Raw genomic sequence first — 23,071 nt, 5'->3', positions numbered from 1 at the left:
AACAACAAATCAGGCGTAGACGATTGTTTGGTCAAGTGGTGACTTGGAAGTGTTGTCCTGATTGGTCTTCCAAAGAGTAATTCAGCAGGTGATGGTAGGTTGGAGTCGATTGGTGTGGCACGAAAATGTAGTAGTGCTGTCTGGATGTCTTGTCCAGTTCTGGTACACTTGGTCATGATTCCTTTCACAGTTTGTAACATGCGTTCAGCGAGTCCGTTGGATCTTGGATATCGCGGAGACGATGTAATGTGATCAATTGACCATTTCTCACACATCTCTTGGAATGGTCTTCCAACGAATTGTGGACCATTGTCTGATATCAGAGTTGCTGGTGGTCCGAAAAGACTGAAGATACCACTCAGTATGTTTGCGACTGCCGCACTGGATGTATCCGTCAACTTGCGAACGATTGGATACTTTGAATGGTAGTCGGTCACCAACAGGTATTCTTCCTTGTTCAAAGTAAACAAGTCAGTTCCAAGCTTCGTCCACGGCGAAGTTGGTATGTCGTGAGGTTGCAAGGGTTCTCTTTGTTGCTTGACCTGATTTTCTTGGCAGGCATAGCAATTCTTTGAGATTTGCTCAATGTCTTTATTGATGTTCGGCCAATACACGGTTTCCCTTGCTAGTCTGCGGGTACGTTCAATACCTTGATGACCCTGATGAAGTTGATTCAGGATGTCTTGTCTGAGGTCTGTGGGAATGATGACTTGATTGCCTTTGAAAAGTACACCATCTGATACTCCGATTTCATCGCGGTATGGCCAAAATGTTCTGACCTCTCTAGGTACTTCCTTGATTGTGTCTGGCCAACCATTCGTGACGATTTGCCACAGAGCTCGCAAGGTAGGATCTCTCGACGTCTCTTGTTGCAGCTCATTTCTCTTCTTTTGTCCAAAGAAGATAAGGTCAATCTGTGATATGTCGATTTCCTCACAGATCTCTTCCACATTGACATCAAGGGGAACGTCTTGATTCTGGCTTGGATTAGGCATTCTGCTCAAAGCATCTGATATGATCATCGATTTGCCTGGCTTGTACTTGACATCATAGTCATAGCCTTGAATTTTGATGAGAAGTCTCTGCAAACGTGGTGGCGCACATCTCAGTGGCTTTCTGGTGATCATCTCTAAGGGTTTGTGATCAGTTTGGACAGTGAACTGGTTTCCGAACAGGTATGTGTGGAAACGTTGTGTTCCAAACACGAGGGCTAGCGTTTCTCTCTCTATGTTGGAGTAGTTAGCTTGTGACGATGAGAGAGACTTTGAAGCAAATGCGACAGGTTTGTCTTCTTGCATCAAGCAAGCTCCTAGGCCTTTTGATGATGCGTCGACTTCTAGGATCGTTGTCTTCCTTGGATCATAGTACTGCAAACAAGATTCTGCAGAGATCGCTTTCTTGAGTTCGTTGAAGGCATGTTGATGATCGTCTTGCCATGTGAATGGCACATCTCGCTTCAGTAGTTCACGTAATGGTGATGCCTTTTCAGAGAAGTTGGCAATGTGTGGAGCGAGATAGTTAAGAAGACCAAGGCACTTCTGTAGATCTTCTTTGTCTTGAGGTGTTGGCATGGCATGAATGTCTTCAATCTTCTGTGGATCAGGGCGGATGCCATCTCTGGTATATACAGAGCCGAAGAAGTTGATGCTGTCAGTTTTGATGATACACTTCTTACTGTTGAAGACAAGCCCTTCTCTTTGGGCAACTTCCATCAGTCTATGGAGGTTTTTGTCATGCTCTGCCTCGGTACGTCCAACAACTGCAATATCATCAGCGATACAGATGCATCCATCTACTTGACCAACGATACGGTCCATGTGTTGCTGGAACAAGTCTTGGCTGACAGAAAGTCCGAAAGGTAGGCGTGTGTAGCAGTATCTGCCAAATGGAGTACGAAAAGTTGTCAGCTCCTGGGATTCTTTGGATAGGTGAACAGACCAATATCCGGATTTCGCGTCGAGCTTAGAGAAATACTTTGCTCCGGAGAAAGCTGGGTTGACCTCTTCAAGAGTTGGAATCTTGTGGGGACATCGTTTGAGATTCTGGTTTAATCTCCTGGGATCTAGGCATACTCTCAAGGATCCATCTTTCTTGAGAACTGTAGTAATCGAACTACACCAGTCGGTGTGATAGTCGATTTGTCTGATGATGCCTTGCTTCTCCATTGAGTCAAGCTCAGCCTTGAGTTTGTCTTTGATGTGGACGCTGCACTTTCTTGGAGCATCAATGGTGGGGACAGCTCCTTCTTTGACATGTAGTGTTGCTTCTCCACGAAAGTTACCAATACGATCAAACTGTTGCGGATAGAGCACTTGCAGGTCCTTGACAGATTTCAACGGAGACGGTCTGTTAGTTGGACTACGACTCTGAGGGTGCATCTCATGGATTGTTACCACGTGTAACTCACTGCACATAGGTAGTCCAATTATCACTGGTCCTGAGACATCGACCACGTAGAAAAGTTGATCTCTCCACTCGGAGTCTTTGTACTTGCACGTGATCTGAAGGGTGCCCAAACAATGTATCGGGGAACCGTTGTATGCGGTAAGACGTGCTGAAGTCGGGTGTACAACTGCTTGCCACCTGCTTCCATACATGGCCTTGATTGTCCGTAGAGGGAGTGTATTTCCACTCGCTCCGGTATCGACCTTTGCATGTAAGATGTGTTGTCCACGTTTGCTGGGACAGATAATTCCAATCTTCACGAATGCTTCTTTCTGATGCACAGAATTGATAGATGCGTCTAGGTCTTTTCCCAGTACGATAGTGTTAAATTCCTCAAAATCTTCCTGGGTTTCTCCTTCTGGCTCTTTGGAGAACTCGGCTACCTTTTGTTTGGTTGGTTGCCTGGTGGGTGTCTTCTGTCTTCGTGGTGAAAAACTGCGGTTACCACCTTGGCGTCCTCTGCTTGGACTTCGTCCTCGAAGCACTTTTCTGTGTTTTGTCTTTCTGCAGCATTTAGCCCAGTGTCCTTTGGAACCACATGCTTTGCAAATGTCTCTGTAGGCTGGACACTTTCGTGGTGGATGATTCAAATCACAGTTACCACACTTCTTGCGTCTATCTTGGTTATGTGATAGAGCATCTACGTTGCTTGCAGAGGACTCGATCGAACGAAGACACTGTTTGCCTACGGCTATGGCTTCGTATTTCCTGCCTTCATCAAGGAGGTTTGCTATCTTGTAGCCTTTGGGTTGGTTTAGAAGATCTTTCTGGAACGCCTCAATAGGTGTAGACGCAATGACTAGCTCTGTCACGCGTTCTGAGAGCTCATTTTCGGTAAAGTCACATTCTTTGGCTTTACTCCGGCATCTATTTACAAATTCGTCGATAGTTTCATTTGCGTGTTGACGATATCGCATCAGCTCCAGTCTGTGGATGCGAAAATTTAGCTTGACTTTCAGCTGACCTTCAAGAGTAGACCACAACATTGCAGGTTTTTCTTGATCCTCACTGGATAAACCGGATGCGTTAATTCTACGCAAACCTTCATTTCCTACTGCAATTTTGATTTTGATTGCTTGCTTCTTTGGGTCTTGGACATCGTTGTCTTGGAAGCATAACTCCATGCGTTGTTTGAATAACTTGAATTCTTCCGGCACATCAGCACTATTCCAATTCATTTCTGGATACTTTGCCATCGTGCGTTTTGATTTAGATTGAGTTGGAGATACAAATGATACAATGCTTGATATCAACGTCACACTGTGCAAACTTATACGGCTGAACGGTTACAGATATAGTTTACAAAGTAAACAAATCAATAATAGTTTGCAAACACAGAAATATGTGACACAAAATCACTACTGATATACATGTATCAATAATATACACTCTCCAAAATACATCGAAACATGTCTAGATGTCAAGATTACCACAGTAATACACAGATGGAATACAATTGTATGTCTAAACATTCATGTGCACAAATAACGAATGTATGTAATTGCCCACACGCAAGTGTTCAAATGTCTGAGATAGTTTAATAAATTGTACTCATTCTCATTTCTTTTATCTGGTTGCATGGATTCAATGTCAGTCTGGATCGTGCCGTGTCTTGATTGTCCGTCCTCGCTACGTTGTAGCTTGCAGGGTAGATGAACTGCGATACTGCGTATGCTCTGTCAGAAATATCCTTCCGCTGAGTGATGGTCCCAGTAGAAGCAATGATGTCGCAATACACGTTGCTATGCCGATAAGATAAACACAATTCTGGCCAGTCCAGGATAATACGCGTCTATCTGCGTCTTCTATTGTTATGTCAACAATGGATGTCAATGGATACGGTGCGCTCAGGTAATGCGAACTTGGTCTATTGTTACGTCAACAATGGAAGTCCTTGAATGAAACGCTCGGGTATTGCGCGTACTTGGATACGGTGCGCGTCGATAATGCTTGTTTACAGAACTGCAACTGTCCAATGCGGCGAATGTCAGTGATTCGTGTGACGAAAATGTTCTGACAACATTTTGTATGAGCTACACAGCTATATCTTACGATGTAGAAACGAATATAGAATGCTCTGCAAAGCGTTCATCAATCCGATGATATGTATTCGTATCGTTATTCGTTGATGAGCAGCATGGATGATAAAATAATCGGTTTATTCACGCACAGTGTTACTCACAAGACGAGTCGTTCAGCTAGTCCATGCACGTATCTGCAGTAGACGTAGACGTGTTGTGCACAGTGTCCTCTTGGGCGGTTTCAGCACAAGTCACTCATGATGAATTTCCCTAAGAAAACTTTAGTTCCGTGCTGATTTGGCATAAATCCGTGTCGGCACCGCTGCCACCATGTTGTAATAGTGGACCAGATTCAATGATGAACAGAGGACATAGTTGTTTAACGATAAAATGAACAACTTTAATCCACTATCACAAACTAGCATCATGTAATGACTGCTACTCTGACCGTATCACTCAAATATAGAATACATGGAATATGCGTACACTTGTGATAAATGTAGTGCGCTCATATAACACAACAGAAACTTGTTAGATTTTCTCTTCTCCTTAAATTCCATGGTAACAGTGCAAAGGAAGAACCAATCAGCCAGTCTTCCATTAAAGAATAGTACCATATCAGATCTGAAACTAAAAGTAGTAGCCTATATTGTGGAATATATCTCCTCATGAAGTAGACCAGCCAATTTTGCACTCTGCTGAAAGAAGCTTTTTCACCATTGCTTTTTTTTTCTTGATGAGAAAAAACAACATTTGTTGATAATATTGGTTGATATGTGTAAACATCAAGAAGAAAGCAGGGTGTCTAAACTTTTAATATTGAAAGTGCTACAAGAACATTTCTGTTTTGAGTGTGATACAAGACATTTTAAGGCAAACAAAACATGCATGCATGATGAGTGTAGTATACTGGGGTATTCCATCAATACCAGGATGCCATGCCTGCATTCCAGCATGTATTGCCTGTGTGCACACTTAAAATCACAGTCCTGATGGACATGGTCACACTATATACATAATATGCATACACTGTACATGTGACGAGTAGCAACAGAGTTCCAAGGTGATTTGTTGATGTACTTGATAACCAAGGGCCAAGGCTACACCTGGGTTGGTTGCTGTTGTTGACCAGTATCAACTGTACATTAAATATGGTTTAACTGGCCTTGCTTTCAGGATCCAAGCCATTTTACATAATTTATCTTTAAAATCTCTCATTTCATTTTATTTGAGTTTTTCTTCTTTTTTGTTGTTGACAACTTTGAATTGGTCTTCTTTACACCAGCTACAACCATAATGGCAATTGGATACTATTCCAGCAGATTGAATGCAGCACATACCACATAATGCAATGGTGATCAAAGTGCTGGAAATAACATTCAATTTAATTGTAATGTGCACTTTTAGTGCAGGTTTTATCTCTAGAAATGATACTCAAGCCAGGATTCATGCCATTATGTTACAATTATTGTTTATCATTTCATTTCATTTGTTGTTGTTTTTTTTGACAACTTTGAATGAATCTCCTTTACACCAGCTCCTACTATAACGGCAATCAGTTGTTGTTTTTAAACAAATCGAATTAAGCACATACCATATCATGCCATAGTGCTCAAAGTGATACAAACAACTCATATCCCCCCCCCCATATCCAAAGCATGGCCGACAATTTCATGAGTATCTACATGGAGAAATTCACTTTCGTTCTTGAGGAAGTGCTCTCGTTGTCTAAAGTAGAGCTACCATGGATACATTTTCCTTTCGAAAATGAATTTAATGATATTGCAATATTGTTACAGAATTCCTACAGATGTATCATTTGACTATTTTCTCCCAAGTAGTATTGCTAAGTTTGCCCACATTTTGTATATATTTGTAAAAATGGAAACAAACATGCAATCAAACAAAACCCAATGCAAAAAAAAAATCAATACAAACAGTACACACAAAAAAACAACAACAACAAAAACCAAGCAGCAGCGTACAAAAGTATTTCTGTGCAAAACTCACCAATAGCCACAGCTCATGGTGTACTGCATAGCAAGACATTTTTGTGTCATGAAATTTTCACCATTTGGAGCCGACACCTGTTTTTTCGGCATGGAATTTTCACAAATTGCCACTTGCATTCAATGTAATAGTGTAGACAAGAATTTTCACATGAATTTTAATTCTGAGAATCTTGGCTCTTGTGAAATTTGCAAAATCAAAAGACAGTCATGCCAAAGTTTATTGTAATGTTAATAGTTAGCTCAGGGAGGTGGTCCATCTCCCTGGTTACCTAGAGTTGAATGTCAAGGACATTTCATTCAGAATGGAGAACATAGAGTATAAATTCTGAATGTTTTGATAACTCTTTAACATAACATATTATATGAGTAAGAAATCTCTGCATAATTTGTGGTCAAAGCCCATCTCTGTAGCTCTTGACATTCATTTGCCAAGGAAATGCTTTGTTTTAGGACGATGCCGTTTACTGCAGGTCTTTGCCACCAAATTCTGTAGCGCTATATTTGTGATAGAATTTCTGCTTATCAATTTGGACCTTCCAACATTCTTGAGCATTTCTCTCTACCAGTGCATGTACTACTTAAATGTAGATATTTTTTGTTCTTTTTTTGTTAATAACTCAGTAAATGACATCCATGATCTACAGTCTGTTTCTAATGTCATTGAACTCAGGTCTTGCCGCAGCTAGGAAGGGTGGATTCAATAATACTTAGCATGCTTCTGAACATAAGGGAGGAACCATGGCGTAGTATGTTCCTCTGGCTCGACTTTACCTTTGATAGTGTACGTATGCATGCACCTACGGGAGTCATGGCAAATGCACTGTAACTAATGGTTTCCTGGAAAAAAAAAAAGAAGTTCAATTTAGTAACATGATGAATTAATAACTAGCTAGTTGTGTGTAAACAAATATCAGCTCCGATCCTCTCTCTGTGGTGTTTTGTGTGAGCTATGTCTGGTAGGCAATATATGCTTTGAAATGGGATGAAGCCTCGACTGCAGGGCCCCCCCCCCCCCCCCCCCACTAATTAATCAGGTCGGATGACAATCTGCGTCAAGGATCCATTACTTTCTAGGTACAGGGTATTAGTATGCCTCCACCAGTGATATTGGGCCAATCTCTGTATTTATGCACCAAAAGCCATGAGGCCATGTTTTCAGCTATAGTAGGGCCTACATGGCTTGGTGCTATTAAACCCTTTCCTGTGATGGCTGGTTCGGCCATTAAAATCCTTGAATTTGACATTTCAGTGGCCAAAAAAGAAGTGTAGTGGCTGGAAATAATAGAAAATATTTAAAAATTATCTTTAATCTTAGCTGCCCACTTGGGCCACCAAAAGAAAAATTTGGTGGCCTGACATAAATTTTTAAGTGGCCCCAGGCCACCGCTAATGTTGAGCTCTGGTATAATGGCTGCGCTTTGTCTTTTATAAACAAAGATTGCTGTTTTTTGTTTTTGAATCAAGGGGATCACAGTGTAAAGCCACAAACTACAGATTTAATACTGAGAAGAGTTTTCAGAATTTGAACTGTTCCTTTTGATACCATGACTCAGTCATAGAGTGTGATATGCTTTTAGTGTATGACCCATACTATAGTGATGGACCCTTGTTGAAAGCCTGGACATGCATTGCCACAAATTGACAAAGCTACTCTGCTCATATATTGCATTCAAAGGAAGGGGAGGGGGTATTCGTAGTGCACTTCTATGAAAGGTATGAGATGTGCAGTGGAGGAATGAAATATGTTTCCCACACAAGTCATGACACTTCACGGTAAAAACGATTCCTGTTTCTAACTTAGCCTTAAATTTTCCTAGCAGCTTCGTGGGACATGTGCTCCTAATGCGAAATGTAGACCTGCTTTTTGGTGTGAGGGAAAAGAAATGACTACCACTTCACTGTGGTTATTCCATTTGTGCAAGGTACAGGGTCTCTGAAATGTAGACTACAAACTGTAGGTAGCCATGGCTGAACCAGCTTCCACCTCCCTGGCTGAACGTAGGGCATTCACATTGTCATGTCTGTGCCTCAATCCAATGTGTTCACCAGGTGTATGCTTATTGACTGGAAAATCACCTTCAGATGCCCATGGTGAAAAAGACTTTGCCTTTTGGCTACGGTTGGACTAGACCTCTCTCACGGCATTGCCGATGATCTCAGTCACTGTAAATAAAGACTGTGAGTAAAGACTATAGATGGATTTTATTTCAAGTGCTAAGTATATATGTGTGTATGTGTGTATGTGTGTATGTGTGTGTGTGTTTGTGTGTTTTCTCTTTTTTTTGGGGGGGGGGAGGGGGAGGTGGTAGTCTCAAATGAAGAAATTAACTAAAACATGAAATTATAAATTGACAGATTAACAAGAATAGTTGTGCTAACATACAGGTTTTCCAGCAACAGCTACATTGTACAATGTGCACACTAGATTTCAGGTGTTGAAATAAGTAAATTTAAAGTAGAAACAGGTGCATTGAACCAAATTGTTAAATTGAGCGATAGCTAATTGTAATAATGATAGTTCACAATATTTATAAGCAATAATAGTACGTTCAGAGGGGAAAATATCCATGATGTAATATCTTAAATTGTTAAACTATGCTAACTCCAGCCTTTTGCCTCAGTAAAATGAGCTATAATAGACACTATCATAAAGACATGCCACATAGTACTTGCATTACATGGAATGTGTACAATGTGTACTAGAATGGCAATTTGTGTAAAAATTAGATAATAGATTAATCTAGAGAGTTTTTCACAGCATGTATTTCTTTCTGCTCCTTTTGTATTCTCTGTAAATATATGTACCTGTATACTATATTTACATATTTAGTACAGAAGTGATCATTCAGTATCACTTGATGTAAGCAATCATATGAAACAAAGTTGAAAGTGTAAAAAATGTACCGGTAGGCTGACCGAGAAAAATAAAGGTTCAAGATGGCTGTGCATGGCTGTATGAATATCACTTTATCATCCCAAGGGGATATATTCATACCTCCTTGATCATCTTACTTTGTAACATCAGCCTCCTTCATCCCCCCCCCCCCCCCCCCCATTGAAAGCAAAAATATACATACAGTTCTATGCAGGCTGGATTACAGTCTTGGTGATAGTACAGTGCAGTCATTTTTGCAAAATGCTGTATACATACGTGCCTACTGGTACACATTTACTTTTTGTGCTTTGTGAGTCGTCAATTGATACTTAACGACATCTTCAGGAGTGTAGATGATTTCATAGAGAACCACAGCCCTGGAATGAAAAATTCATACCCCCACCAACCCCCCCCCCCCCAAAAAAAAGAATAAACTTAAAAGATTTACTGTCACTGTATACAGGTGTATACAGTTCACATTTCACTCCTTGATAGGTGAATATGGGCAGGCACGTGTTGTTAATTGCACCGTACATGATCAATTGACTGGCAAAATTCAGGAAGAAGAAGCCGTCACAAGACGTATGGTGAATAAAGTAATTAAATGTGTGTGTGCCTCTTTGTAGCATCTCGCATTTCTGTGACCTTCGCCTTCCATCTCTGAGCTGAATACAAAACACACAGGCCCGTATTCTGCTAAAAACTTAGACCCGAGTTTAAACCCACGCTTGGGTCTAAAGTGGGTTTTTTGGGTTTAAACCTGGGTTTAAACCACCAGTTTAGACCCAGGTTTAAACCAAGGTTTAATTTGTATTCTACTAAGTCCAGCTGTGGTCTAAATTGGGTTTAAATTAAACCTACCCAGGAGGAGGTTTATTTCGAGTTTAAATCGAGTCTAACGATGACTGGTAAGGATACCAGCACACAGATCAATGCCAATGGCACAAAACGAGTGGCTGCCTGGATACGTACAGCAGCTAGCTTGCCGGCCACACGCGTGTACACAGATACGCCTAACTACGTACTAGATCTACTTGTACACTTAGAAGAGACTCGAGATCTAAATGTTAGAAATACTACTACATTTGTACTACCTAGTATTACATAGATACGTTAGTCTAAACTTTACGATGAAAATAATCTGAAGACTAGACCAAGAACTCAACGTAGGACTAGAGGGTAGAGCCTGCAGATGAGGTCGATTTGGCATAGATACTTCTAGTAGACTAGATCGAAAACCTAGATTGTAGGACTAACGTTAGGACTAGGAGTGGGGCCCTACTAACGTTATTAGAACCTATTCGAATAGCTATTAAACGCTAGAGTACATTATTGTAACGTAAGGACTATAACGTTAGATCTAGTAAAAGTTAGGTTAGTGTGGTACGGTAGGTAAAATCTAACGTTACTTCTAATATCGAGACAGGGTTGATAGTAGATCTACTTCTAAATTTTAGAATGGTTTCCATTTTTATTAACTGACAATCTTAAGAGAAAAGCTTTTATTCAATTTCCTACCTCAAAGTCCTGGTTTGATCAATTGCCAGTCCATTCCGAATTCACGATTCAATCGACATAAAAAGCCATGTCCCATCCAGCGCACACAGCAACCGTGCCGCCGGCCGGCGCGGCGCGATGGATCTGCTGGTACTGAGCATTCAAAGCTAGCTAGCCAAGAATATAATAGCGCTACGCTATACGCTTACCATGTATCCTGTGATGTGCGTCGCACACGTACACAAACTGTACAGTATATGCACAGTGCTTCACGAGTCGTCGCAAGCAAAAATACAGCATGCCCTTATTCGACATAAATACCCGTAAAAACTATTCAAAATCCAAGAAAGTCACGCTCATGTGGCTGATACACTGCCAATAATAAATTTAAGTGGATTTGTGGAGAGAAAAGTACTCAGAGAGGGAGAATTTCTTCTTCCATAGAGGGTACCATGGTGGCTTGACCCAAGACTATTTCGGGTTTAATTTAAACCCGAAATAGACTTGGGTTTAACTAAACCTCGCTAGCAGAATACAAAATTAAACCTCGGGTCTAGCTAAACCATAGGTGAGTCTAAAATGGGTTTAAACCTTGGTCTACAGTGGAATACGGGCCACACTGTTACAATGAATGTAGGCCTAAACCCATGTACAGTTATGTACTGTCCATAGTACATAGTTTGGATTACATTCATTTATTGTGATTGCGTCAAAAAATGCTGTCAGATTGTCATGTTTGTTTGCTTGTTTGTTTGTTGTTGTTGTTGGTTTCATTCGAGGGGAGGGGGTGAGTCTGTTTGAGACAAGAAAGTAACAGGATTCTCCACGGGTCTTTCTGTAGTAATGGCCTACCAGGTCCAGTATTTCGATATCCAACATAAAATGCTTTTTAAAATCTTTCTCAGACAGTTAGGATGATAAGTCCTGAGGGTAGCTGACTTCTTTTGTGTTTATCAACATAGTGATCACTTTTGAAAGAAAGCAATAGTGCAAAGTAAAAAAAAAAACAACACAAAAAATGAGAGATCTATGGATAAGCAGCAATATGTGTAAATGTGATTTGTTTGCCTTGTTACTGGTACCAGTGTATCTTAACCACCCCTGTGTTGTACATGTAGTAAGGAATTAATGTAATTCACATAGCGATATCTTTTCTCAGCAGTAACATTCCTCATCCATGTGTGTTCTATCCGTGGCCATGCACTGCTGTGAAAAACACATGTATACAGGCAGATTGGGAGTGTGACAACTGACATAGCCACAACTAACTCTTCACAATCTATGGCCCGAATTCATGAAGGTGGTACAATTGAAACCATAGTTTAAACCATGAACAATTTGTATGGAGTGCGAAGTGTCGCATGGCCTATTTCGTTATGAAATCAGTCATGAAAAATGATAATTTCGTAACGAAATGACAACATTTCATCGATGAAATGATCATTTCGTCAATGAAAAGGTCATTTCATCAACGAAATGACTGATTTCGTAACAAAATAGGCCATGCGACACTTCGCACTCCATACAAATTGTCCATGGTTTAAACCATGGTTTCAATTGTACCACCTTTGTGAATTCGGGCCTAAATGTTGCAGTATAGATGTGCACCACCTGTTACTGAACATCAACTGTACAACTAGAGCTATTTGTTTTTGAGTGGATTTTGTTGTCTGTGTTTCACAATCTGTTTATCAGTGTAAGATGGGGGATGTACATTTAGAAATGGTCTCTGTGCAGTTAAAAAAGATGGGTTGTTTCACAGACATTTAACAGCATTCAGCAGTCAGATTTGATTATTCATTCAGCATTACATGCTATTGATGAGCACAACATGCTCAGTTTTTGCCTGTTTTTCCTTTCACTACACCTGGTACTAATACTAGTAGTGACCCTTTTCAATGTAGCTTAGATGACTATAGTAGATATCCTGAAGAAAATACATAATAAACCCAAAACATAGTTTGTACAAATGTAAATATGTGCTGCATTTTTGGAATACCCCCGATACATACTATTCGTGTACATAGATCTATGCAAAGTACTTCTGATCAGTATTGAAATTTGACAATTACTGTTGATATCCAGTGCCGTCTTCTGACAAAATATGATAGAAATTGCTAGAAGAAAAAAGAGGAAATAACCCCTATATCAAGTCATTTTCATTACTCTGGATGAGTTGCAGCATTTGGTTCAATACTGTGTATACTGTGTTCAGCATTAACCACTCATTTATTCTTGTGTGTGTGTGTGTGTGTGTGTGAGTGTGTGTGTATGGGCCTGTTTGTTTGAGTTCAGTTTATACCATTTTTTTTTTTGCCAGTACATCCATATTCAGAAAGTGGCTTATTCCATCAGTGGGATTGGATTATTTCTTTTTAACCTGTTGAGGATGGACTGATTTTGCTAAAACACACATTTCCCATAGGCATCTGCCTGAGTATACTCGGGCTTTGTCCTCAATGGGTTAAGAAGTGGGCTAACACCAACAATAGGATAAGATTATTTTGGCTTGGGAGATTGAAGGATTAGCACAGCTGAACCAAGGAGAGCAGAAATCAAGTTGTTTTAGGGCTTTGGCAGGGAAATGTGAAAGCTGTGGGCAGCATTGTCATGAATATCCTCTATCTCTTAGGGCTGTAGAAGAGTCAAAATGAAAATTCTGCCTGCAGAGCAAGGGCAAAAAAAATGTGTTATTTAGAAAGGAAATTAGTCTCCTCTATAACAGAAAAAAAAGAAGCCAATATATTAATGTGAATGTTTAGTTATTTGTTGCTCAGAACTTGTCATCCATGATCTACAGAAGAAGGAAGTGAAGTGTTTGCTGTGTTTGGCATCCAAGCACATTTATGAATCGCCGTATTGACAACAAATTGCATGGTTTTAAGCAATTTTATGGTAAAGTTTTACATGTGACTTGAGACCCTCCATGGTAAATGAGGGATGAATGAGGTTTTGAGTATATGCATTTGTGATTTGGACCTGAAGTTATTTACCATTTTCAAAACGTATGATATCATGGAGAGCCACTATAATGGTTATGTACGCATAATCAAGTCTTCTTATATTCTTGGTACATTTCTGAACAAAAAAAAAAGAAAAAAATAATCTTGTCAAGTGATTTCAACTATCACATTTTCTGGGTTGTCACTGAGGCTGTGGACCTGAAGTAAATTACCATTTACCCTTTCAAAATGACTTGCGTTGCACCATGGACAACCTCTACAACAGTACGTAAAAATTAGGTAGTCTAATATTTATGGTGCTTCGTCGGTATATTATCGGCATTTCATGCAGTGTTTGTGCCACTTTTACTGCTGTGTAGTCTATCCACCAGGTGCAATTGGTGATACTGAGAATTACTCAATTATGCATAGAAATATATACAAAATTGGAATATATTACCAGACTTTTCTATGGGGAAATAATGGGCATTTCTGAACTGTCGTGTATGACCTTCTTTGAGATAGGGACATGAATTTTTCAAATAGGATTTCTATTATATGTGAGTATGTGTGTATGTGTGTGTGTGGTGGTGGTAGGGGGGGGGGGGGGTGTTTCCCACTTCTTAAAGGCACATGGTCCCAGTGGTTTAGGTGAATGCATTCGCGGGCGCAAGGTGCAAGTTTCCTATAGAGACCTATGCTATTGACTCCTCTTTAGTGTTTACGCTTTGACCCATTTCCCCGAGTCTGAAGGAGTCCGGTCCAAACTTCTTTTGTGATGTCATACTAAGAAGCACATAAGCACGCTTCCTGACATCGCTACAGACTGCGTGATGCGCAGAGAAGACAACGAAGGCAACATTAACTTGCAACACCTACGCGCTTTTATAATACTCTTGATGACAGCACAACTTTGGCAATCTTTGTATCAATGCTATTGCTAACAGTGATCGGCAGTATCATCCAACAGCGCCTCGCACCATGCGCCTTAAGGGAATCAATAGACACTGTATTCCCCTCAGTTGTATTGTGTCCTTAAAGGCTGTGTACAGTTCTGGTCGAGGTGAGGATTTAGCTTTTAACTTTTTGTGAGATATTCAGAAATCACTCTATTAGATGTAAAAAGCATGCAATTCTAAGGGGTATCAAAAGTTTATTTGATAAAAATCGGTTTTGAAATGGCTGAGATATCCAAAAACAACGTGAAACATAGAGCTCTTCTATCCTAATAAAGTTGGGGCATGTCACCTTTTATTATTTTCACTTTTTTGGATATCTCAGCCATTTCAAAACCAATTTTCATCAAATAAACATTGAATCCTTCTTAAAGTTACATGCTCTTTCATATTTCATAGGAGGTTTCTCATTATCTCACTTAGAAATGTTCAAAATATGAATCCCTTACCTCAACCAGTACTGTACAGTCCCTTTAAAATATCAAAAGTTCCTGGCAACCACAAAGCTTTTCAAGTAAATTGTAATGCATTATGTGTACCTGCAGGTTGATGGAGGAGCTTGTTTTCCTAGGTCCTGGGAGGTAAAATATCCTCAGGATTGAGTAAATTGATAGGACATTGGCCCTATTTGTGTGTGTAGTACAATGCAGACAGTTAGGTTTTGCTCTATTCTGCAGAGCATACCTTGCCTAATGATGTTCAAGGTTGCAGCTATTAAAAGCTATGAATAAAGTACTATCATAAAGTGCCTTTCATTCAATTGTCTGAGGCTCCCCAGCCAGCACCCCTTTTCCAATTCATGTACAGAAATTGTTAAATTCAACCAGAACATTTGTAGAAATCAATGATTTAGTCATGAGTCACTATATCTGTGAAGAGATTTGTATGACATACTACAAGGAGTGCAAGCTTACTCTACTGTTGTGTATGGGATAGGTTTGTTGGCTCTGACAAGGTTTTATGAAAATGGAGATTTGAAAACTCAGATCCTTGATATGTAAGCAATAAGACATTTTCAACTTCGCAGCATTTCTGTGCAAAGATGATCAGATGATAACTGAATAGCGATTGCATGTTATTTTGATGTGGGCACTCTATGCCCTGGTGACTCTGGCCAGTTTCCTCAAAAGATAACAATCATTTTCCACAGAGTTCTGTGACAAAGAGCACTTAAGCAGTACAGTCAGGGTTCACAAGATATTTATAGCAATGTGAAAATCTAATGGGGAAATCCTCCTTTTGATACAAACCCCTTGAATTGTTATGCCCTGGAAACTGTATAAAAAAACAACAACTTGCAAAAGCTGAAATGACAAACAAGGAAATTTAGGAACTATTTTACTCCCTTGTATACATACTGTCGTTCACACCTGTGGTTTGAGTCCACGGATATGGAGACTTTGACCACATAAAAAAAAAAGTTTGAATTGACACAATTGAAAAGAGGAAGGATATTTGCTGATTTGGAGAAGAAATGTGGTGAATTTGAAGACAAATTAATTCTGAGGTTGAAAGTGAGTGAATCATCTAACTTATGGATTTCAAATTTGTAACTTTACAGAGGAGTGGCTGAAGCAAAAAAAAATCTTTCAGATATTTCTCTTCCAAAAGGTTTATTCTTTAAAGGACAAGTTCACCTTCATAAACATAAGGATTGAGAAAATGCAACAATATTAGTAGAACACATCAGTGAAAGTTTGAGGAAAATCAGACAATCCGTTCAAAAGTTATGAATTTTTTAAATTTTTGTGTTGGAACCGCTGGATGAGGAGACTACTACAGCTTGTGAGTCATATGCGTACAACAGTATAAAGAAAATGTAAAAGAAAATTCAACATATTTTCACTTTTTTCGCATAATAAAAGAGCATTTGACTTGCCTCTTTCTAAAGGCAGGGGGAATAATATTACTCATAACATTTGTCGGTAACGAGTCAGGGGAATGTGTACTTTTTTCAAAAGATGGAATTTTGTGAAATTCTCTTTATATTTTCCTTATATTGTTGTACGCATGTGACATCTAAGTTATTCATACACTGCAGTAGTTTTCTCATCCAGCGGGTACTGCACAAAAACTTCAAAAATTCATAACTTTTGAACGGATTGTCTGATTTTCCTCAAACTTTCAATGATGTGTTCTACTAATATTGCTACATTCTCTCAATCCTTATGTTTATGAAGGTGAACTTGTCCTTTAATATTACTCATGTTTCCTGTCAGCCATTGTTCCAAAGTGTGACATGACTGAACCAAAGCGTCTTCCACATAATATCTAGAAACAACACCCACTATAGTCATAAAGTATCGGATCATTGAGTTTTGAGATTTCCTTTGTGTCAAGCCTCGTCAGACTTTAAAATTCTGGAAACACACTCACCAAATGTGGGAAGTGGAAACAATAGTTTGGGGACTTCCCTTCTCAAACAATGGAGCTTCTCTTGCTGAAATCAATTTGAAGATGCCCTGACTATTTGAAAACTAGGTGAACATAATTATACCCTGAATTTGTGTGTATATTTACCGGTACATGTGTATGCACATACCTTTAAAAGCCTCTATTTCCAATTTAGTTCAACTCTTTACAAATGTAATGTCAGTCCTTCTGATTTTTTTTTTCCATTTGAGATTGACAAGTTTAGTCATGAATGGAACACAGAAGGAGAATTGTATCTGTTTGGACAATGCTCAGTACCAAATCTATATAACTTTTTTTTTTTCCAGATGTGGTAACTTCTTCACTGTCTCAATGACCAATGTTTCTAACTTCCTCATGACATATTGCTCTGATTTCTATGTTATCTGGTTGCTAGGAATGAGCCTATAAGTACTAATCTTCTCTCAAAAATAAACTTTAGAAGCAAATAAGCCAAGGAGCTATAAAGCATGGGCCACTGTCACTCACTGTAGTAGTATCAATAATGATTGGGGGGGGGGAGATCGAACAAACAAAAAACCAAAAACATGTTAAAGATATCATGCAAGGTCTATTTGTCCAATGATAGGGAGGAAAATCAACCCACTCGGTGAAAGAGTTGTGTGATCATGTGACCGCCTGGATGTTATCGTGCTTTCCGCTACTTCCTTCCTGTATTTGGATAGACTGCTCAATACTCGGTATTTGGACACATAACAGCTATTGCTACTTGCAAATTTGTATGCTGTGAGTTGTATAAATTCTAGCATTGTTCGTGAATTTTTACCCAAAGTTGCTGTCAGGCCGAGGAGAGCTGCATTTTGTTGAATGTGCAATAGCTCGCTATAAAATCACTGCAGGATTAGAAAGTTCACACATTGTGCTAGTTCTCGCTGCCAGATTATTCATTCAGTTTGCATTACATATAGATTTTCAGTGAACTTTGATATTTGCCGACCATACATCCAGGATCATCTGAGAAGGAACTATTGGTGTCTATGACAAGAGCTCTGTATAAAAATGTCATGCAATGTAGGTAAGTCTCATATATACATGTTGAAGCCATGCCCATTGACTTAAAAACATGAAATGTTTCTTGTGCAGTGCAATAATTGTGGTAGACTCATTTCATAAGCATTTAACCCGTTGAGAACGGTTTGATTTTGCTGTAACAGGCATTTCCCATAGACGCTTGCCCGAGTATACTCGGGACTCGTCCTCAACGGGTTAATCATGGGGGGGGGGGGGGGGAGGGGAGGAGGAGGATTGGTCTTTCTTTGAAATACTGTTATGTGTATTCAATTACTTAACAATGAAAAAAAAGTTACTCTGTTGGAATACACTTTGTCTCTCTAGACCACAATGTAGTTTCAATGTCCTCATTTGCAAAATTGATAGGTAATTCATATATGCAAATTAATGGCTTACCTATATTATGTCCAACAGCGTGTTTGTAAATAATGTTTCGACCAATATCCTTAGAGGAAGGAACTAAAGTATTAAAGTTAATCCACATCATGGTCAAGTTGCCTTCGATATTAAAGACCCAGTGTCGTTGGGATTCATTGGTTGCATGATTATTCGCTGCCCACTGGGGTACATTTGAAAACCACAAATAGCAGTGGTCAGCAAATATGAGTGTGTGCTCATTGGTTATGGTTGACTCCAGTGGAGATTCTCCAGCTGTGCATGTAATAATACACAGAGATCAGTTATAAAAGAGATACACATTTTGTTACAAGTATTCTGGAAAATATCTGAGCCTTGCCAGCCTTCCTACTCCCACGCTAATGGGTCTTTAAATTATGAAGTGAAATCAAGTGAACAAAATGGCAGGGGGGGGGGGGAGGGGAGAGTTGTTAAAATTAGACTCAAAGGGACTGTACAGTACTGGTTGAGGTGGGGATTCATGTTTTGAGCATTCCTAAGTGAGATAATGAGAAACCTCTCATGAAATATGAAAGAGCATGTAATTTTAAGAAGGATTCAACGTTTATTTGATGAAAATTGGTTTTGAAATGGCTGAGATATCCGAAAAAGTGATGATAATAAAAAGTGACAGGCCACGCCTTTTATTAGGATCTCTTAATTGTTTCACCTTGTTTTTGGATATCTCAGCCATTTCAAAACCGATTCTCATCAAATAAACTTTTGATACCCCTTAGAATTACATACTCTTTGACATCTCAGTGAGTGGTTTCTGAATATCTCGCAAAACTTTAAAAGCTAAATCCTGACCTCGACAAGAACTGTACACACCCTTTAAAGCCTTACAATCATGGCGAGTGGTTTGTGCGGCACGGAGACGAACGCAACAAGCTGCCTCCCCCATTCTGTATCAAATGTTGTGACACCGAATGAGAATAGCGTTGGTTAAACATGTCAGCGAACACACACAGGTCTTACCCAAAAGGGCTGTCCGAGCCACGCGAAGCTTCTGAAGGAATCCGAATGGACGCACACTCGACACAGTGCGCATGCGCATGAAGAGAGGCCAAAAGAGCCAAGTGTCTTCTGGGGCCTCTCTCCTCCAATCACCGCAGCTCGCGGTCACAATGTTTTGTGTATGATGCGTACACACTGGTATACTCAACGAACAGTCCCACATGTTTATGGATAGCACTGCAGTCTGGCATTGCGCAATTGCATGCACAAATTTTGTTTGTTCAGAGGAGTTACGCAATAACGTACCATTAGGGGTGACGATCGTCCGACTTTAAAATAAGAAATGAAAGTAAAAGAAGCTTCATTCCAGTAATATTAATTCATATCAAATAATCACAATAATGCAAACCCCCAAAGTTTCCTCATATTTCCTCATGGTTGAGTGAATGCAGCAGTGTAAGTGGAACATATAGTCTGGGTGCCAAAGCCACTTTTTGGGCCTAACCTTGTTTTACCGTCCACCCAATGTTTTTTGATGGTTTTGCCCTATTTCGAGGGTGCTGAATCCGAATCTGGATGATGCAACTCTTGCATCCTTGAGGGTTTTGAGATATTCAAGATGGCCGCCAAAATGGCGGCCCAAACCGGAAATTCCCATGTATTTCCTTCTAAATGGTGATAAATTGAGAACAATTGATGGTTTTACCCTATTTCGAGGGTGCTGAATCCGAATCTGGATGATGCAACTCTTGCATCCTTGAGGGTTTTGAGATATTCAAGATGGCCGCCAAAATGGCGGCCCAAAACGGAAATTCCCATGTATTTCCTTCTAAATGGTGAGAAATTGAAAACAATTGATGGTTTTACCATATTTCGATGGTGCTGAATCCGAATCTGCATGATGCAACTCTTGCATCCTTGAGGGTTTTGAGATATTCAAGATGGCCGCCAAAGTGGCCGCCGAAATGACCGCCAATTAAAACCAAAAATTCCGATGTATTTCCTTCTAAATGGTGAGAAATTGAAAACAATTGATGGTTTTACCCTGTTTGGAGGGTGCTGAATCCGAATCAGGATGATGCAACTCCGGCATCCTTGAGGATTTTGAGATATTCAAGATGGCCACCAAAATGGCCGCCAAAACCGGAAATTCTCACGTATTTCATTCTCAATGGTGAGAAATTGAAAACAATTGATGGTTTTACTCTATTTCGATGGTGCTGAATCCAAATCTGGATGATGCAAGTCTTGCATCCTTGAGGATTTTGAGATATTCAAGATGGCCACCAAAATGGCCGCCAAAACCTGAAATTCTCACGTATTTCATTCTCAATGGTGAGAAATTGAAAAAAAAATTGATGGTTTTACTCTATTTCGATGGTGCTGAATCCAAATCTGGATGATGCAACTTTTCCACCCTTGAGAATTTTGAGATATTCAAGATGGCCGCCAAAATGGCTACCTAAACCGGAAATTCCTATGTATTCCTTTCTAAATGGTGAGAAATTGAAAACAATTGATGGTTTTACCCTATTTTGAGGGTGCTGAATCCAAATCTGCATGATGCAACTCTTGCATCCTTGAGGATTTTGAGATATTCAAGATGGCCGCCAAAATGGCCGCCGAAATGACTGCCAATTAAAACCAGAAATTCCGATGTATTTCCTTCTCAATGGTAAGAGATTGAAAGCAATTGATGGTTTTATCCTTTCTGGAGGATGCTGAATCCGAATCTGGATGATGCATCTCCTGCATCCTTGAGGATTTTGAGATATTCAAGATGGCCGCCAAAATGGATGCCAAAACCGGAAATTCCTACGTATTTCATTCTCAATCGTTCAATATTGAGAACAATTGATGGTTCTATCCTATTCCGATTTCAAAATGAAGGTCAAAACCGGAAATTTCCACGTATGTCAATTTTAATGTTTCGCAATTGAGAACAATTTTATTGATGATTCTACCCTATTTCGATCACTGTGCTGAATGCAAATCTGGACGATACCATCCTTCCATCATTGAGAAATTTGAGATATTCAAGATAGCCGCCAAAATGCTCGCCAGAATGTTGAGAAATTGATAACAATTGATGGTTTTACCCTATTTCAGGTTTTCGTCAATGGCAAAATCTAAACCCAACCATACTCTGCTGATAAACGAACGCATATTGTACATCCCAGTTTGAACTTGCTGTACAGTGAAACCAGCTTAACCGGATATCTTGGAGTTTGTAAGATACAGCTGTGCCAGGAATGAATCCTGCAAGACTACAGATGCGGTTGAATATTTGAAAGATTACACTGTTTCATCTACATATCATGGATATATTTTGAACACTAACAATCAGTGGACAAGACATACCCCTCTCGATCATATTGTGATAGTGATGTAGAGACGTTTACTGAGACTCCCAACATTACCTGTTTTAATCCATGAACAGTTTTAATCGTTTCATCCATGAACACTCACATTGGTTAATTGGTTTATATTGGTGGTTCTTGATGACATTGTTGAAGAAGTTCTGCTTCAATTCTTCAATTATGATGATGTAATATCATATATATATATATATATGGGGCGACAAACCTCCTATCTACAAAATGTCACATGTTCAGGAGAGAAAAACAAAAACAAAAAGCAACAAACATGGCAGCCAAAACACTACAACTAATGAGAGAACCGTTCCTTTGACATGCCATGGTAGCTTCATTTTTGGACAGTACATCATTAACTGATTATTTGACTGTTTATTCAAAAAAGTCATTTCCACTAAAATTTCAGATACAGGGTCTTGTCGCCCAAGCGACGATATCATATATATTATATACACACGAGGAATGGAAAAATCACAGGTAACACGCAGTAAAACAAACAAACAAACAAACAAACAAACGACAACATGTAAAGTAATAGTTGATAGTCCAGTACTTACGAATATCATAATCACGCAGAGTGCTTTTGAAATGACCCTTATATTGATATCTACTATAGTGGTCATGGATGCAACCATTTCTAGTGACGTAAACAGAATATGCCACAAGTTTCATAAGAGTACGCGGCGAGACTCATAAGAATACAAGACAAATTTCAACACCAAATACCAGCAGGCCATAATTTAATATTACTCTTATAGCCAAAAAGGATTAACTTCACATCAGTCTGCGGAGCCCTTATTGGCTACCACAGGTATTACTTTATAACAATTGTGCATGCAAAAATTTTCAGTCTTATCTTTGTGTTTGTACGTTTCAGTATGATGTCAATATCATTTCTCTTTCCATTCCTTTTCAAAGTTCCGTTTGAGACATATCGGAATATCTCAGTATATTACAATACCATTGTGACAGTCATTTTGGATGCCATTAATTGTTTGCTGATTTGACAAATTGCTCAACCCAGTTGAATTCAAGAATACGGATTATTGCTTTTAATCCCTCGCTTCACGTTTTAGCACAATATTTCACAATTTATAACAAGATATCAAGGAATCTCCGTTTATACAGGACATTTCTAAATATCTCAAAAC

The 23,071-nt window shown here is 39.4% G+C and overlaps 1 protein-coding gene across 2 annotated transcripts in view; it reads left to right on the top strand.

The window, feature by feature from the left end:
* The window catches only part of LOC139720061 (sorting nexin-21-like), a 38,210-nt gene that overhangs the window by 2,857 nt on the left and 12,282 nt on the right, over nt 1–23,071 (top strand). The window contains exon 1 of one of the 2 annotated variants that reach the window (XM_071631435.1): nt 17,959–18,196. The exons of the other annotated variant lie outside the window; for it this stretch is intronic. Within the exon in view, the coding sequence (XP_071487536.1) occupies nt 18,181–18,196 (16 nt within the window). The 5' untranslated portion in view covers nt 17,959–18,180. Of the gene's footprint in view, nt 1–17,958; nt 18,197–23,071 lie in introns of those variants that run through there. 2 annotated transcript variants of the gene reach the window in all.

This window comes from Diadema antillarum, unplaced genomic scaffold (assembly GCF_040938485.1).
Source record: "Diadema antillarum isolate AM-2024a unplaced genomic scaffold, OU_Dant_1.0 scf00000120, whole genome shotgun sequence".
NCBI lineage: Eukaryota > Metazoa > Echinodermata > Echinoidea > Diadematoida > Diadematidae > Diadema > Diadema antillarum.
This window is presented reverse-complemented; position numbering and strand designations above follow the sequence as displayed.